This window comes from Nerophis lumbriciformis, linkage group LG21 (assembly GCF_033978685.3).
Source record: "Nerophis lumbriciformis linkage group LG21, RoL_Nlum_v2.1, whole genome shotgun sequence".
NCBI lineage: Eukaryota > Metazoa > Chordata > Actinopteri > Syngnathiformes > Syngnathidae > Nerophis > Nerophis lumbriciformis.
Window position 1 is genome coordinate 9,977,501 of NC_084568.2, and position 17,379 is coordinate 9,994,879.

At 36.9% G+C, this 17,379-nt stretch overlaps 2 protein-coding genes across 2 annotated transcripts in view; one reads left to right on the forward strand and one right to left on the reverse strand.

The window, feature by feature from the left end:
- The window catches only part of cnot10 (CCR4-NOT transcription complex, subunit 10), a 61,153-nt gene that overhangs the window by 2,186 nt on the left and 41,588 nt on the right, over window positions 1-17,379 (forward strand). The gene's annotated exons all lie outside the window — the stretch shown is intronic.
- LOC133621400 (calcium homeostasis modulator protein 5-like) lies at window positions 8,542-15,571 on the reverse strand. The gene is made up of 2 exons (XM_061983452.2): window positions 14,941-15,571; window positions 8,542-9,911 (listed from the first exon to the last, which is right to left on the reverse strand). The coding sequence occupies exons 1-2, from the start codon at window positions 15,481-15,483 to the stop codon at window positions 9,522-9,524; spliced, it is 933 nt and encodes a 310-aa protein (XP_061839436.1). The 5' UTR covers window positions 15,484-15,571; the 3' UTR covers window positions 8,542-9,521.

Sequence of the window (17,379 nt, forward strand, 5' to 3'; positions counted from 1 at the left end):
ATAGAGTATTAAATATAATAAATAATAATAAAAAAATATGACCAAAAAAAAAAAAAAGACAAAAAGGGCTACCTAAATCACTTGAAATGTTTTTAACAAAGATATCAATTTAAGGGCTTTTGTACTCTTAATCCATCTCCAAGATTTGATTGATAATTGTAAACCATTAAGCCAATTACAAAAAGTAGGCCTTACTTTCATAAATCGACATTTATGTAGAACATCTTTTGCCTGCAGCATAATAATGTTAACAAACATTTACAGTCGTTTATAAAAAATACAAAATGTGATCTCTTCCATAGAGAATGGGGACATCTCCACACCCTTGTTTCTCAGCCAATTTATGATCTCCTCCCAAAACACATGTACAGTCTCACATTCCACAAACAGATGGTTGACATCCTCTACAGCTCCACATATATAACAGCCATCAACCTCCATGTTAAATTTAAGTTTCAAAAACTCCTTTGAAGGGTATATTCCATTAATAATTTTAAATTGTATTTATTTAATTTTGGGAAGAATTGGGTATGTAGCATATCTTGTCCTTATTTTCCTTAGCTGCTCAGCTTTTGTAAACTCCTTCAGGATATATTGTCTATGAACTGTGCCCGGAAAATATTATTTCACTAAAACTGCCCTCATATATTTGTTGGAACATTTTTCATCTCATAAATGAACATCTTCAATATTAATGTTTCTCAGACAAGGGATAATATTTGAATATAAAACATCCTGAGTCACTATACCTGTAGATTTTAAGGATAGAGGTATTGCTTTGGTGATCTTTTGAAACACATTTTTTGAACAACAACATTGATACTTTTCATCCATTTTTTCATATGTAACCAAACTGCCACAACTGTCCATAAAATGTCTGACAGCCCAAATACCTACAGAGTTGCATTCTTCTATATATATATATATATATATATATATATGGCTTTTTTATTAACTCGAATGTAACGGTTATTCCATATAGGTGTGTTGTGTGGAGAGAAATTGTGTTTAAACAATAATTTCCAGTAAAGTAGTGTCTGTTGGTGAAAATCAGACAGTTTGACTGGTAATTAATTTACATGAAAGTCACAATGCAACAGAAAATGTATACCTCCCAATCTCTGGAATATGACATTTAGAATGATGTACCATATTGCACACAAGTTCTGTCAGGCTTGTCACTGACAGTTTAGTTATGTTTTGAGTTTTTCCTGTTTGTCTTTATTTCCTGTCGGCGCTCTTATTTTGGTTATTTCCTACTTGTCCCCTCAGCTGTGGCTGATTGGCACCTGGCCACACTTGGTGTCAATCAGCCAGCTACTATTTAGACCTGCTTTTCCCTCCTGTCAGTGCTGGAGTATTGTCAATGTCGCTAATGATTGTCGAGGTCAGTGTCATTTATACTTGTCGATGTCGTTTATACTTGTCGTTGTAGCTCTGTCTACTTTTGTTCACTCTGCTCATGTCATAGTTCATCCTGCTCGTTTCTTGCCACGTGAGTTTTGTTTATTTGTGTCACAGTAAGTGTTTTTGTTTCTTGTCCATAGTTTAGCCTTTGTGCTAATTTCTGTTCATAGTGATGGGTTAATGAGGCGTCATGAAGCATTTCGACACATTGCAAAACTGTATTGATACTGTGTCGATACTGTGTCACTAAATACTGACATCTGCTGGACATTAAAAATCCCTACAGGCAACCTATGGACCGACTCAACTGACACTGATTTTATGCTCTAGTACAGGGGTCACCAACCTTTTTGAAACCAAAAACTACTTCTTGGGTACTGATTAATGCGAAGGGCTACCAGTTTGATACACACTTAAATAAATAAATATATTGTCATTTGTAAGTTACACGTAAGTGTGATTTAAACAAGAATAGCTAAATAAATAAATTTATATATATAAAAAAATGGGTATTTCTGTCTGTCATTCCGTCGTACATTTTTTTTCCTTTTACGGAAGGTTTTTTGGAGAGAATAAATGATGAAAAAAACACTTAATTGAACGGTTTAAAAGAGGAGAAAACAAGAAAAAATTTAAAATAAAATTTTGAAACATAGTTTATCTTCAATTTCGACTCTTTATCATTCAAAATTCAACCGACAAAAAGAAGAGAAAAACTAGCTTATTTGAATCTTTTTGAAAAAATTAAAAAAAGAATTTATGGAACATCATTAGTAATTTTTCCTGATTAAGATACATTTTAGAATTTTGATGACATGTTTTAAATTGGTTAAAATCCAATCTGCAATTTGTTAGAATATTTAACAAATTGGACCAAGCTATATTTCTAACAAAGACAAATCAGTATTTCTTCTAGATTTTCCAGAACAAAAATTTTAAAAGAAATTCAAAATACTTTGAAATAAGATTTAAATTTGATTCTACAGATTTTCTAGATTTGCCAGAATAATTTTTTTGAATTTTAATCGTAGTAAGTTTGAAGAAATATTTCACAAATATTCTTCGTCGAAAAAACAGAAGCTAAAATATGTATTATTCTTTACAATAAAAAATAAATAAATTTACTTGAACATTGATTTAAATTGTCAGGAAAGAAGAGGAAGAAATTTAAAAGGTAAAAAGGTATATTTGTTTAAAAATCCTAAAATCATTTTTAAGGTTGTATTTTTTCTCTAAAATTGTATTTCTAAAAGTAATAAGAAGCAAAGTAAAAAATAAATGAATTTATTTAAACAAGTGAAGACCCATCCATCCATCCATTTTCTACCGCTTATTCCAAGTGAAGACCAAGTCTTTAAAATATTTTCTTGGATTTTCAAATTCTATTTGAGTTTTGTCTCTTTTAGAATTAAAAATGTCGAGCAAAGCGAGACCAGCTTGCTAGTAAATAAATAAAATTAAAAAAATAGAGGCAGCTCACTGGTAAGTGCTGCTCTTTGAGCTATTTTTAGAACAGGCCAGCGGGCGACTGATCTGGTCCTTACGGGCTACCTGGTGACCGCGGACACCGCGTTGGTGACCCGTGCCCTAGTATATACAATAATATAAACCAAATCATTGTATTTCATTTAGGATTATTTCATATCTTCATTTAAATAAAAATATATTTTTATCTTTTTTAGATACAGTCAATAAATAATGTGAACATGTATCATAACATGGAAATCTAAGAGAACGTGTTGTGGATGATTGTGGACTTGGCGTTTTTTAAATTTAATTTTTTTTGTTTTTCCGACGTATTACATTTTAGACGATTTCTCTTCTTAGTTATTATTTCTCCGGCTGTAGAAAAGACCCGCTCACAGGGCACAGAGGAGGCGTCAGTGCGACACAGTTCGCGTATCGGTCACGTGACCAAAACAGCTCATGATCAGTCACGTGACTTTCTAAAAGCGGTACGCGCACCGACACAGGGTTTTGCTCTATGAGCTCGACGCATGCGCCGATGCATCGGTGTTGCCGGACCCATCACTAGTTCATAGCCAAGTTTGTTCTCCGCCTTGTGCACGCCTTTTGTTTGTACCCTTTTGTTTGTTTCTTGTTATAGAGTAAAATTAAATCATGTTTTCCTACACTAAGCCTGCTGTCTTTGCATCTTGGGGTTCGTCACCAACACACTGTGACACATTCATTACTTTAAAGTCAATCATATTTTAAACCACCCTCTTCGACATCTTTAACCATACCTTCTTTTCTTATATAATGACATTTATTTTTCCCAAAATATTTTAGGTTGATATCAATAGTTTTAACAATCTTGGTTGTAGCAGGCAGGGAACAAGCCGGGTAGATAAGTCTGGATATGCCATCTATTTTAGTCAGCAAGATTCTTCCGAAGATGGATAAGTCCCGCTCAAGCCACCTGTTTAGGATTGATTGGTTTTCAAAGTTGACCTTATCAGCTCTGATCTTGTTTTTACATATAAGAATGTTTATGTCACCTCATCTTTCACTTTGATATTGTGCAATGTTGTGTTTGGACAATCATGCAAGGTGAGTATTACACACTTGTCCGTGTTTAAGTAGAGTCCAGAAGCTTTAGAAAACAGATCAATAGCTTGTGGGGCCACAGGGATTTGATGATTTTTTTTTATTATTACTTCCTGTTTACTTCAAGAAGCTTAAACGAAAGTTGATACTGTGTTGGGGTTCCTTAGTGAAAGAATATTTTCCGGGCACAGTTCATAGACAATATATCCTGAAGGAGTTTACAAAAGTTGAGCTAAGGAAAATAAGGACAAGATATGTTGCATACCCAATTCTTCCCAAAATTAAAGAAATGCAATTTAAAATTATTAACGGAGTATACCCTTCAAAGGATTTTTTGAAACTTAAATTTAACATGAAGGTTGACTGATGTTATATATGTGCAGCTGTAGAGGATGTCAACCATCTGTTTGTGGAATTTGCGACTCTTCATGTGTTTTGGGAGGAGATCAGAAATTGGCTGAGAGACAAGGGTGTGGAGATGTCCCCATTCACAATTAAAAAAAAAATCAAATTTGGTATATTAATAAATTATGGTAACAGAATGTTTGTCAACATTATTATGCTGCAAGCAACATTTTCTATACATGTCCATTTCTGAAAGTAAAACCTAGATTTTGTAATTGGCTTAATTGTTTTAAATGATTAAATGCCCTGAGATTGGTAGGTCGTGAGTTCAAACCCCGGCCGAGTCATACCAAAGATGATACAAATGGGACCCATTACCTCCCTGCTTGGCACTCAGCCTCAAGGGTTGAAATTGGGGGTTAAATCACCAAAATGATTCCCGAGCGTGGCCACCGCTGCTGCTCACTGCTCCCCTCATCTCCCAGGGGGTGGAACGAGGGGATGGGTCAAATGCAGAGGGTAATATCACCACACCTAGTGTGTGTGTGTGACTGTCAGTGGTACTTGGAAATCTTGGAAAATGGTTAAAAAGCACAAAGGCCCTTAATTTGATATCTTTATTGAAAAAAATTAAAGTGATTGAAATGAGCCTTTTTTTGTCTTTTTGAATTTTGTATTTTATCATATTGTTTATTATTTTTTATACTCAATGTGTATGTGCTTTTATATTATTTCCTTGACATGTTTTGTTAAAGTCATAATTTGCTCAACCTGATGGATGTGTAAAATTGTTGAATATATTGAAAGTGCCTAGACTTTTATGTACATTGTGGATGCATGTTTGTTGTTCAATAAAAATTAAAATTAAACTATGTTGGGGTCCCTCAGGGGAAAAAAATATATATAACATAGACAAATAGTAAAAAAAACAAGCAGATTAAACCCAACAATTACCTACGTTTAAGCTACGAGAAAAGTGTTTTGTTTTAAATCATAAATGTATATGTTTATTCTTTCTATTTTTTGTATGTAATTGTTTCTTTCCATGTTTGTCTTTTGCTACTATACCTGTTCTGACAACATTTCATTGGTATTTTTCTTGTTGAATATTGTACATTGTATTTTGTTTCATAGAGTAACTGTTAAGAATGCAAAAACACTTTAATTTAACAACAATTAAAAACAAAAGTAGAAACAAAACATACATCATATTCCACAGGTGCAATCGTGCAGAACAAGAGTCATACAATCATGAATAATGTCATTCATTGTACAATTGTCATTACTATTCAACAATAACAATAACAGAAACCTAAATCCATCTTGTATGAAATTATGAAATGTATTACATTTTACGTTCAGGATTGGTTTAAATTAACAAATCTGTTCATTATGTATTTTCAAGGAAGAAAACAACCCCACAAAAAATATTGTATTATTTTGGAAGATTAATTTAACATTTTTAGTTCAGCAACAACTATTATTTCTGCTGATTTCTATGTTTTTGTCTTTGCCATCTGCGGCCCCAACAAATAAAATTAATACACAATAAAATGAAGTGTAAAATATACTTTTACTAAACACGCCATTAATCTGATTTAATAAAAAATAATTTAAAAGATAAGTTTAAACTACCTTGAGCATGGAAAAAGAGCATTTTCTGCCTGTCCCCACTTCCTAAAATTAGTTGACTTTATAATGAGCATCCTTCAAAAATTTTGTGGTTTTTGCCTGGTTGTGTTAGTCCTTATCCCAGTTATACTGAAATACTTTTATTGGTTTATTTTCTTTAAAAACAGACAAAAGTAGTTCAAATGTACACTTAAGCGGTGTCCCTGGGTTTTCATTCAGTCCTGTTTCTGTAAACTATTACCCCCTCTGAAAAATGTGGACTAATTCACCAATCACATGGTAGATACAGTTAGTTTAGTTAATTTTCTTTCCAATCTGATACCAAGTCCAATTCTGGCTGGTATCGGCGAGAGCAATCCGACACCGACACTTTGTGCAAATATACCAAACGTGTCTGCTAAAATTTAAAAAGTTGTGTTTTCAAATAACCTATTTATAATATAATATACATAATCACTTATTACAGAGCGTTTTGTATTTAAATGTATATATTATCTGTTTTTAGCATTTGTATAAATTTTTTTTATTAAAAAAATATCGAAATGCCCCCCCCATACTTGACTTTTCAGTATGCGGCCCTTGGTGGAATATTTGAGTCAATATTAGAAGCTCTCAAAATATACTTAAAATATAAACAAAGTTTAGTTAGTTAATTAGAAAATAAAATAATACTAAAAAATTACAACAACAATAATACACATTTTTAAATGTGTAACTGAACATTATTATTTTCATACAGGCATAATTTTTGACCCACTAGGTAAAGCACAATGATATTATGATTATTATATTTTATTATTACATGGGAAAAAACAACAGTAAAAATGTAAGAAAAGAGCAAACATATCGGTATGTAATGAGAAAAAGCTGAAATATTCTAATTAAATATTTTTCTGTAAATAAATATCAATATGGTCCCTGCATACTTTGACTTTTCAGTATGCGGCCCTTGGTGGAAAAAGTTTGGACACCCCTGAGTATTGGCCGATACCGGTATTGATCCAATATGATATCAGCATGAATGAAACAGACATTCATTATTTAGTGCTGTGGAATGTTAGAAAATGTTTGATGAAGTGAAATGAGTCCAACAGAGTACAATGTTAAGTATGAAAAACACTAACCTATCTAATATTAACCGCCTGGAATGGACTTATGCCCTCTTTAAGTTAAAGTGGAGTGATAATAGTTTTATAATAGTGACACCTAGTGGCCACAATAATTAATTAAGTTCAGCTCACGGCTCAGTAAATTGAATGATGTGGACACGTTTGTTACTGGATACTTTCTAATATGCTTCTGCCTTGCAGACTTTGTATGTGTAAGTAATATACAACTATGATTATTTGATACTTGTTCATATTGACAAATGTCACCTTTTGTTGTTCAGTGCTTATTACCTACTGTATGTCTAGCTTGTGTGCTACTATGTGCTTAGCTGTCATGTAGCTGCTAGCTCCCAGTAGCCTATAGGCTAGCATGTTCACCTTTTGTAAATTACTTTTGTAAAATACAATAAATTGTGTGCTTATTGGAAGGACATTTAGATGTTAACTGGCTGTCCAGCTCTATACTCTCGGCAGGGTCCTTGAGGGTGCATGGGAGTTTGCCCAACCAGTCTACATGTGTTTTGTGGACTTGGAGAAGGCATTCGACCGTGTCCCTCGGGAAGTCCTGTGGGGAGTGCTCAGAGAGTATGGGGTATGGGACTGTCTGATTTTGGCGGTCCGCTCCCTGTATGATCAGTGTCAGAGCTTGGTCCGCATTGCCGGCAGTAAGTCGGACACGTTTCCAGTGAGGGTTGGACTCCGCCAAGGCTGCCCTTTGTCACCGATTCTGTTCATAACTTTTATGGACAGAATTTCTAGGCGCAGTCAAGGCGTTGAGGGGATCTGGTTTGGTGGCTACAGGATTAGGTCTCTGCTTTTTGCAGATGATGTGGTCCTGATGGCTTCATCTGGCCAGGATCTCCAGCTCTGGCTGGATCGGTTCGCAGCCGAGTGTGAAGCGACTGGGATAAGAATCAGCACCTCCAAGTCCGAGTCCATGGTTCTCGCCCGGAAAAGGGTGGAATGCCATCTTCGGGTTGGGGAGGAGATCCTGCCCCAAGTGGAGGAGTTCAAGTACCTCGGAGTCTTGTTCACGAGTGAGGGAAGAGTGGATCATGAGATCGACAGGCGGATCGGTGCGGCGTCTTCAGTAATGCGGACGCTGTATCAATCCGTTGTGGTGAAGAAGGAGCTGAGCCGGAAGGCAAAGCTCTCAATTTACCGGTCGATCTACGTTCCCATCCTCACCTATGGTCATGAGCTTTGGGTTATGACCGAAAGGACAAGATCACGGGTACAAGCGGCCGAAATGAGTTTCCTCCGCCGGGAGGCGGGGTTCTCCCTTAGAGATAGGGTGAGAAGCTCTGCCATCCGGGAGGAGCTCAAAGTAAAGCCGCTGCTCCTCCACATCGAGAGGAGCCAGATGAGGTGGTTCGGGCATCTGGTCAGGATGCCACCCGATCGCCTCCCTCGGGAGGTGTTTAGGGAACGTCCGACCGGTAGGAGGCCACGGGGAAGACCCAGGACACGTTGGGAAGACTATGTCTCCCGGCTGGCCTGGGAACGCCTCGGCATCCCCCGGGAGGAGCTGGACGAAGTGGCTGGGGAGAGGGAAGTCTGGGCTTCCCTGCTTAGGCTGCTGCCCCCGCGACCCGACCTCGGATAAGCGGAAGAAGATGGATGGATGGATGGACTGGCTGTCCAGCTTTGCACAAGTAAACACAGAGCTGGACTGCTTATAGCGCACATGATATCACACACAAGCAAACATGCCGCGGCACCGCTTGTATCGCACATGATATCACATACAAGTAAACACACTGCAGGACTGCTTGTATCGCACATGATATGACACACAAGTAAACACTCTGCCGGACTGCTTATATTGCACATGATATCACACACAAGTAAAGATGAGATTTTAGACGCAAGTTGACTTAGTTTTTTTTGCTGATATCAAAATGATATCTGATATTCATATGGGATCGGGACAACCTAAAATGCAGTGCAGTAAACTGTCATCGCAACGGTGAGTGTGCGCTGACGGACACTTCCCGTCCTCAATGGTCGTCATTTTGGGTCGGTTGCACAAGAGGAGTGACTTAGAGTAAGTGAAAGCTTGAAAGTGGGCATTTGTGGCCAGAAGGAGAACAAGAAGTGACAAATTGCAACAAATGGATCAGGGACAGCAGCCCCTGAAATGTTGGACTTGAGACACAGCCTTGGCCTCTTTGCCAGATAAAAATGCATTTGAAACTAAAATCCAATTTAGAACTCAGTATTGCATTTTTCTGGAACCAAAAGCACTTTATATCCTGCTTCTTTTCTCCTAAACGCACCTGTAGATGTTTGACCAGGTTAAATACTAAATGTTTAATGTACACTTAGCAAGTTGTAGTTAGTGGAAGCTGATTGGTATTCAAGGTAGTGTAAATCAGGAGCTACGTTTAGTGGCATCAACATGTGGTGCAATTATAGAGTGTTTTTTTAATTCCCGGAACAGTTTCACCAGTCTGCTTTTCTATTCACCGGCGGACTTCACTTCATTTCCATCCCACGCTCCAAATCCAGGACGGGTCTCTTCTCAGGCGGGGAGTCCCGATCCGCCCTCTCCACGTAGTTATGCAGGGTGCTGTAGTATTGTTCGCTCCTGGAGAAGGTGTAGAGCTCCGAGATCTGCTCCCAGGCCTTGTGGTTCGGGAAGGGGAACGGCTCAGGGTTCTTGTTGTCGAAGAAACTGCTGAGATTTCTTTCCGCCAGTTTGGAGGCGTACTCCGCAGTGTAGGTGTCAAAGTGCTCTTTTTCTTTCTCCACGTATCGCTTCCAGAAGGTGCGCTGCAGGAAGCTGACTTTGGAGCGGCAGTTGGTGTAGCAGGTGCCAAAAAGGCCGACTGTGGCGGCGATAATGATGATGAACCAGCCCAGAATCTGCAGGGAGAAACAATAGGAAACTGTGCTTAGGCTTGTAGTATCTGCTATAATACGACATAACATATTTTTCCCATATGGTTGAAGACTGCATTCCTTTAGAGCAAGGCGACAGACATTTTTTATGAAAAGGGGTCCCTCAGTGTGGGCAGGTGATAAAGTGTAGCACAAGAAAGGACCCTTAAATCTGTCTAGGGTACGCAAGGGTTCAGGCCCACTCTCCATGATTACCAGACATCATTTTTAGATACTGTCAACCGTTAGTTATGACCTAAGCCGGACGCTTACGGAACACTCACATACACGAACATGCTTTTACACCAGGGGCGTCCAAAATTAGTGGAGGGCCGAAAGCCATCTGCATGTAACGTAACTCTATATATATATAATATTGTCACTATATATTTAAATTAATAAAAATGTATAAAATATATTTTTATATATTTTATTTTATATATATATATATATATATATATATATATATATATATATATATATATATATATATATATATATATATATACACACACACATATACATATACACACATATACCTGTGTGTGTGTGTGTGTGTATATATATATATATATGTGTATATATATATATATATATGTATATATATGTATATATATATATACATATATATGTGTATATGTATATGTATGTATATATATATATATATATATATATATATTAGGCTTTTAGTTCATATATATATATATATTATCATCACTATATATTTAACTATCAGTTCAGTTAAAAATGTAATTTAATTTTTTTTATAAAAATTTGTTTTTATATATTTTATTTTGTATATATATATATATATATACAGTATATAAATATATATATATATATATATATTATATATATATATATATATATAAATACATATACAGTTACACATATACATATATATATATACACACACACAAAAATTAATACAAATTTATAAAATATATTTTTTATATATTTTATTTTATATATATATATGTATATATATATATATATATACATATATATATATACACACATATATATATACACATATACACATATATATATATTTACATGCATATACACATGTGTGTGTATATATATATAATGCATGTATATACTGTATGTATATCTATCTATCTATCTATCTATCTATCTATATATATATCTATATATATATATATATATATATATATATATATATATATTATCATCACTATATATTTAACTATCAGTTCAGTTAAAAATGTAATTTAAAAAAATCATAAAAAATAGTTAACTGATAGTTAAATATATAGTGAAGATTATATATATATATATATATATATAATTAATATAATTGGATATTAAGAGTATGTGAAAGTGAAAGTTGGATTCCAACCTTGTTTACTTCCGTGACGACCTCCTTAACGTTTTGTAATCAATCAGAAATATCGAGCAGCTAAAATGCACCAATCAAGGTTTCCCATTTTTCCGATCATGCATTGCAGGGGATTTAAATGGGTGTGATTCTGAATTATGTGTGGACATTTTTTTAATAACATCCACAAAGTTTAGCGAGCAGGTTGTGTTATGCGTGACCATGTGTGTTGACATTTGTGTTGGATTAGTTGCGCCATGAGTGGGAAAGATTGTTTGGATTGGGTCATATGTAAAATTGTCCCACTTCAAAGTGCAATTCATGGTCAATAATCTGAATCAATGATGTTGTCCACAAGTTTGTGACAAACTTGCAGATGTTTAACAGTAGGTCGGAGGCTGCACTTGGCCAGCGGGCCGTAGTGTGGACACCCCTGTTTATTACATGGTTTTGATCATGTCAACTTCTGTACTGTGAACCAAACGAACTAAGGTGATGTCATTTGGGTCTAAAAGAGCTGGTTGTCTGGTATCATTTGGCTTCATCTCCTACAGGTTCCTGCTGGACCTGACGTGACGCTCGTGAATCCTAATGATCGTTATTACGTCTCTGCCCTTAGCCCTCGGTTTTACACTTTCACATTGAGCAAGTTGTCCCAATGCTTCTGTAAAGTTAGAGGAAGGTCTAAGTGCCAGGAAGTGTATAGACATTGCAGATATGTTATCAATGATTGTGGGTTGTCCCAATACAACCTTTTATCTTCCGCTACGATACCGATATTGAATCGATACGATGTCTGCAGGAATCATACCTACTTTTATTATTTTGTATAGTGGAATATTAGAAAAAGTTTGATCAAGTGAAATGAGTTCAACAGAGAACAATGGAATATGAAAAACACTAACCTATTTATTATTAACCCTCTGGAATGGACTTTTGCTGTCTTTAAGTTGAAGTGGAGTAGTAATAGTTTTTTTCTGGGTGACACATAGTGGTCACAATATTTCATGAAGGTAAGCTCATGACGCATTATGTTGAATGATGTGGACACGTTTGTTACTGGATACTTTCCAATACGCTTCTGCCTTGAAGACTTTGTATGTGTATAATTATTTGATGCTTGTTTATATTGACAAATGTGATGTTTTATTGTCAGTGATTATTACCTATGTCTAGCTTGTGTGGTATTATGTGCTTAGCTGTTGTGTAGCTGCTAGCTTGCCTGTAACCTACTGCCGTATATAGCCTCAGATGGCAGTAGTGTATAGACTACAGTCTGTTACCGAGCCAGAAAGTAGTCTTTGCCATGAAGCTGGATGTGTCAGTATTGACCTTTGTTGTGCCCTACAAAGCGTTTATACTGTAAGTATTGTAAGTATCACACACCAGCTGTTTGATTGCAATGTTCATATTAGTTGTAGTTTTCATTACCAACTTTGGGGGTTTTGAAGCCACCATGGTAAATCGGCAATGTTAATCGATAGCAGGTAAATGGTACAGCTAATGTAAATTAGCATTCAGCTAACACATTTTGTAAAATGGAGCCTTGCTTTACGTTTAAACATTTTCAATCAGGCTCGCTTGTTTTGTTGGCATGGAAAACGACAACATTGTTTAGAGGCAGCCTGGCTAAGTCAGTTCTAAGTGCTGCTTGAGTGATTGTTTCCTAGCCAAGTGTTTGAGCCGGTGAAGAGTCTGCAACCGGACGTGACGTCACGCGCAACAAAAGTATCGAAATATGGCACCTTTTAATTTTAGGTGAATCGATACTTGGTAGTTCTGTGGGAATCCTGTCAGTACCTATAAAAGTACCAAATTTAGTACCCATCCCTACATGCAGTACATAAGTCTGCAGCTTTAAAATGTGAATATGTTGTTTGCTAAAAGCACGTTCCCACTTCTCATGTTTGCTTTGTCAGACAATATTTGGATATTTGTCGGAAATTCGGGACTATGAGTCCATATTCTTTTCCTACACTTTGAACCCTGCGGTTTATAAACCGTTGCGGCTACTTCATGGATTTTTCTTCGCTGACGGCCAAAATGTTTTGTGTTTGATAGTTTTTATTAAACACAAGCAGAGACACTGAAATTGTGTGTTATGGTTTGCGCTATGGCGCCAACGTTTGGACGAGTTTGCTCACTGCAGGAGTCGTGGGTTAAAAATGTACTTACTGTTTTAATGCCTTAAACCGGAAGTACAACCGTCTATAGTGTTTCTACTCGTATTGACTCTTCCTTCATCACTCCAAGCTACGTTTCTAAGTTTTACAATATAACTAAAACAATTCTTATTTACTAAACCGTCCCTTGTGTGAATGTCTGTAGGAGTGTTTTCATGCATATTTGTACGTGCTATCGTATTGTAATCAAGCTAGCGTCACTAGCATTAGCTAATATGCTAACACGTTTACAAGTGTCTTACAATGGCATTATTTTTGTATTGTTTCAGTTTCACAAACTACTCAGTGGCCTAGTGGTTAGAGTGTCCGCCCTGAGATCGGTAGGTTGTGAGTTCAAACCCCGGCCGAGTCATACCAAAGACTATAAAAATGGGACCCATTACCTCCCTGCTTGGCACTCAGCATCAAGGGTTGGAATTGGGGGTTAAATCACCAAAATGATTCCCGGGCGCGGCCACCGCTGCTGCCCACTGCTCCCCTCACCTCCCAGGGGGTGATCAAGGGTGATGGGTCAAATGCAGAGAATAATCTCGCCACACCTAGTGTGTGTGTGACAATCATTGGTACTTTAACTTTAACTTTAACTTTAAATTCATCAAAACGTCACCGTGGATTTATTGAGTTGGTTTAACTGATTGGAGAGCTAGCTTGCACAGCTAGTGGCTCCATGACGATGACTTCTGTTTTGTTTGATCAGCCGTTTTACTGCCTTGTTACTGACACCGTTTGGAAACAATTAAGGTATGTAAATAAACATTGATTAAATATTTCTGTGTAAATAACCCATTTCACAACGTATATATCTGCGGCTTATGTGTGGCTAATATGCGGGGGAAAACATTCCTAAAAATGTTGTGGGTGCGGCTTATATGCCGGTGCACTCTATAGTCCGGAAAATATGGTAATTAGGGTTGGCAAAAAAAATCGATTCTCGAAAAAAATTATTCATTTATTTTCCTATTGTTGATGTCGACGTCCATTTTTGCTGTACAGCTAAGTAAGTAATACAAACATGTATTAAAGCTGTTGGATAGTTAATCATAGAATTGGCAACCAATGTTATTAAAAACATTATTGATTATGAATCCAGAATCGTTTTGAATCAAGAATGGATTCCGAATCGAATCGTCACACCCAAGAATTGAATCGAACCGTGTGGGGCCCAAAGAGTCGCAGCCCAAATGGTAATTATGATGTTTTTATGTTTTATCAAATGTCAGATTGTGTTTTTTAATCCAAGTTAGATATTGGATTTTATTTTTAATAAGATATTTTTCTGTCATTACATCTTTTTTGACAATGAAGAAATGTATTTTTAATGCCAAAACGTAGGCTTCTGCCTCCATGCACTTCTGAGTTACAAGGTGGGGCTTGTTATGTCTTGTCAGAAAGTGTTTTCCTGCGTGAGGGTGCCTCCCGGTCCAGGTCTAAGTCAGACCAATGTGTGAATATTTGCCAGGAAGTCATAGATCAGGGAACCTTTCCTTACCTGGGATTGTGCCCTGAACATCAGCAGTAGATCCATGCGCTCATCAGCAGATAACTTGGACCTGCCACAGGGTACTCGGGCCAGCTCCTCTCGACACTTCATGGTTTTGTTTTTGCAGAACAGATCCACCACCAGGTTTTCATCGCGGCCGCTGACGGCGCACTCGTAAAAGGTCCCGTTGAGCAGAGCCACGGAGAGCCACATCAACGGAGCCACGCAAGCCCCCGTGAAGATGCTCGTGAACACTCTGAAGCACCCAAAGCAGTTCCCACGCGGGCAGAGCTTCATGGGATTGAGGCAGCACCCCGTGTAAAGCCTCCACAGCCTGGTGTTGAAGAACAGACCCAAGACCAGCAGCACAACGGCGGGGCCCAGCAGGAACGTGAGCCCGTAGGCAAAGTTCTGGTCGTGGTTGCAGGGGCATTGAAAGGAGACCATGGAGAAGATCCGCTCTCCGCCTATTGTCAGGAGAGCCATAAAACTGTAGCCGATGGTGGCTTTCTGGTTCATGAGGAAACGCAGGACAGTTTGGAATTTATCCATCGTGCCGGTGGGGGATTTTGGTACAGTCCACAAGTAAAAAGTCAGAAAAGAAATGGCAGCAGAAAGAAAAGTGGTCTATCTAGCTGAAGACAGCTGAAGACAAAAGCAGTGCCCCTCCCTTTGGTTGGAGCAACCCCCTTCAGACTCCTCCTTCGGTGCTTCTGCGGCTCCACCCGCTCATCCATTCTCAACACAGCTGATCTGTTATTTTACACATTCACACTCTTCCTGCACTTTGTGTAACTTTACACAACTTTACGCAAAAATCCTGCCAATCCTGTTTTGCAGATTACTGCCTGCCGGTGTTGACTGTAATCATATTGGAAGCCTGAGTCTGACAGGCGTCGCCAGCGAGGCATCTCGCACCACAAGCACTTAGTGCAACGTTTCCCTGAAGAAACATAGCATTGTTCCACAGGGAGACAGTCAGCAGACGGAAGAATCCCGTCTCCTGGAGACGCAGCTCATGTGAAACACGAACAAGATCTGCATTATCATCTATTTGTGCATTGGAAGCATCACTGATAGGTCCTGGTCTCACATGCACTGGAGTGGAAAACCCTGAAATGTGGGCCTTCCCTGTCTAATCTGGCCTGGCTCATATTGCTCACGTCCTGCCCATTAAATACGCGTGGTGGTCAAACGAGCTCTGTTTTCAATGGGTATTAGGCACCATTTAGCCTTTCTTCAAGCAAAAATGCCCTATGCTTGCGTTGTCTTCGGTTGTACGAATCGTTCAAATGATAAGAGTTCCTCGGGAGGTCATCAAAAAGGGCAGAAGAGTGCAAGATTTTACGAAAGATGACAAGAAAAGGGAGCAGAGTGGAAGAATGCATGATTTTGTAGTGATCACTTCGTTACAGGTTTGTTTGATATACTTTTAACGTTTGGTGTTTCCCATTGAAGTATAATCTTGATGTTATTTGTAGTTCTTAAACACGTTTGCTACGAGTGTTTCGAAAAGCACCAACTCGGCGAGTCTAAATAAAAGAAATCAAACATAAACAAAACCTAAAAGAGTTAAGTTTTACCCAAAGACAACAATCATAAATGAATATTTCAGCACATACACAATGTTGACATCTGTAGTTATATTTTGATAAAAATCATAAATTAATCTTTCAGCACATACACAATGTTGACATGTATAGTTATATTTTGATAAAGACAACAATCATAAATTAATCTTTCAGCACATACACAATGTTGACATCTATAGTCATATATTCATAAACAATCATGAACGAATCTTTCGGCACATACACAATGTTGACATCTATGGTTATATTTTCATAAAGACAACAATCAAATGAATATTTCAGCACATACACAATGTTGACATCTATAGCTATATTTTGATAAACAATCATAAATTAATATTTCAGCACATAAACAATGTTGACATCTATAGCTATATTTTGATAAACAATCATAAATTAATATTTCAGCACATAAACAATGTTGACATCTATAGTTATATTTTGATAAACAATCATAAATTAATCTTTCAGCACATACACAATGTTGACATCTATAGTTATATTTTGGTAAAGACAACAATCATAAATTAATCTTTCAGCACATACACAATGTTGACATCTATAGTTATATTTTGGTAAAGACAACAATCATAAATTAATCTTTCAGCACATACACAATGTTGACATCTATAGTTATATATTCATAAACAATCATAAACGAATCTTTCGGCACATACACAATGTTGACATCTATGGTTATATTTTGATAAAGACAACAATCAAATGAATATTTCAGCACATACACAATGTTGACATCTATAGCTATATTTTGATAAACAATTATAAATTAATCTTTCAGCACATACACAATGTTGACATCTATAGTTATATTTTGGTAAAGACAACAATCATAAAT

Coding starts and splice junctions, on each gene's coding strand:
- LOC133621400 (XM_061983452.2), bottom strand. CDS start 15,483: ATGGATAAATTCCAAACTGTCCTGCGTTTCCTCATGAACCAGAAAGCC. Junction 9,912..14,940: donor TGTTCAGGGCACAATCCCAG/GTAAGGAAAGGT, acceptor TTCTCCCTGCAG/ATTCTGGGCTGGTTCATCAT.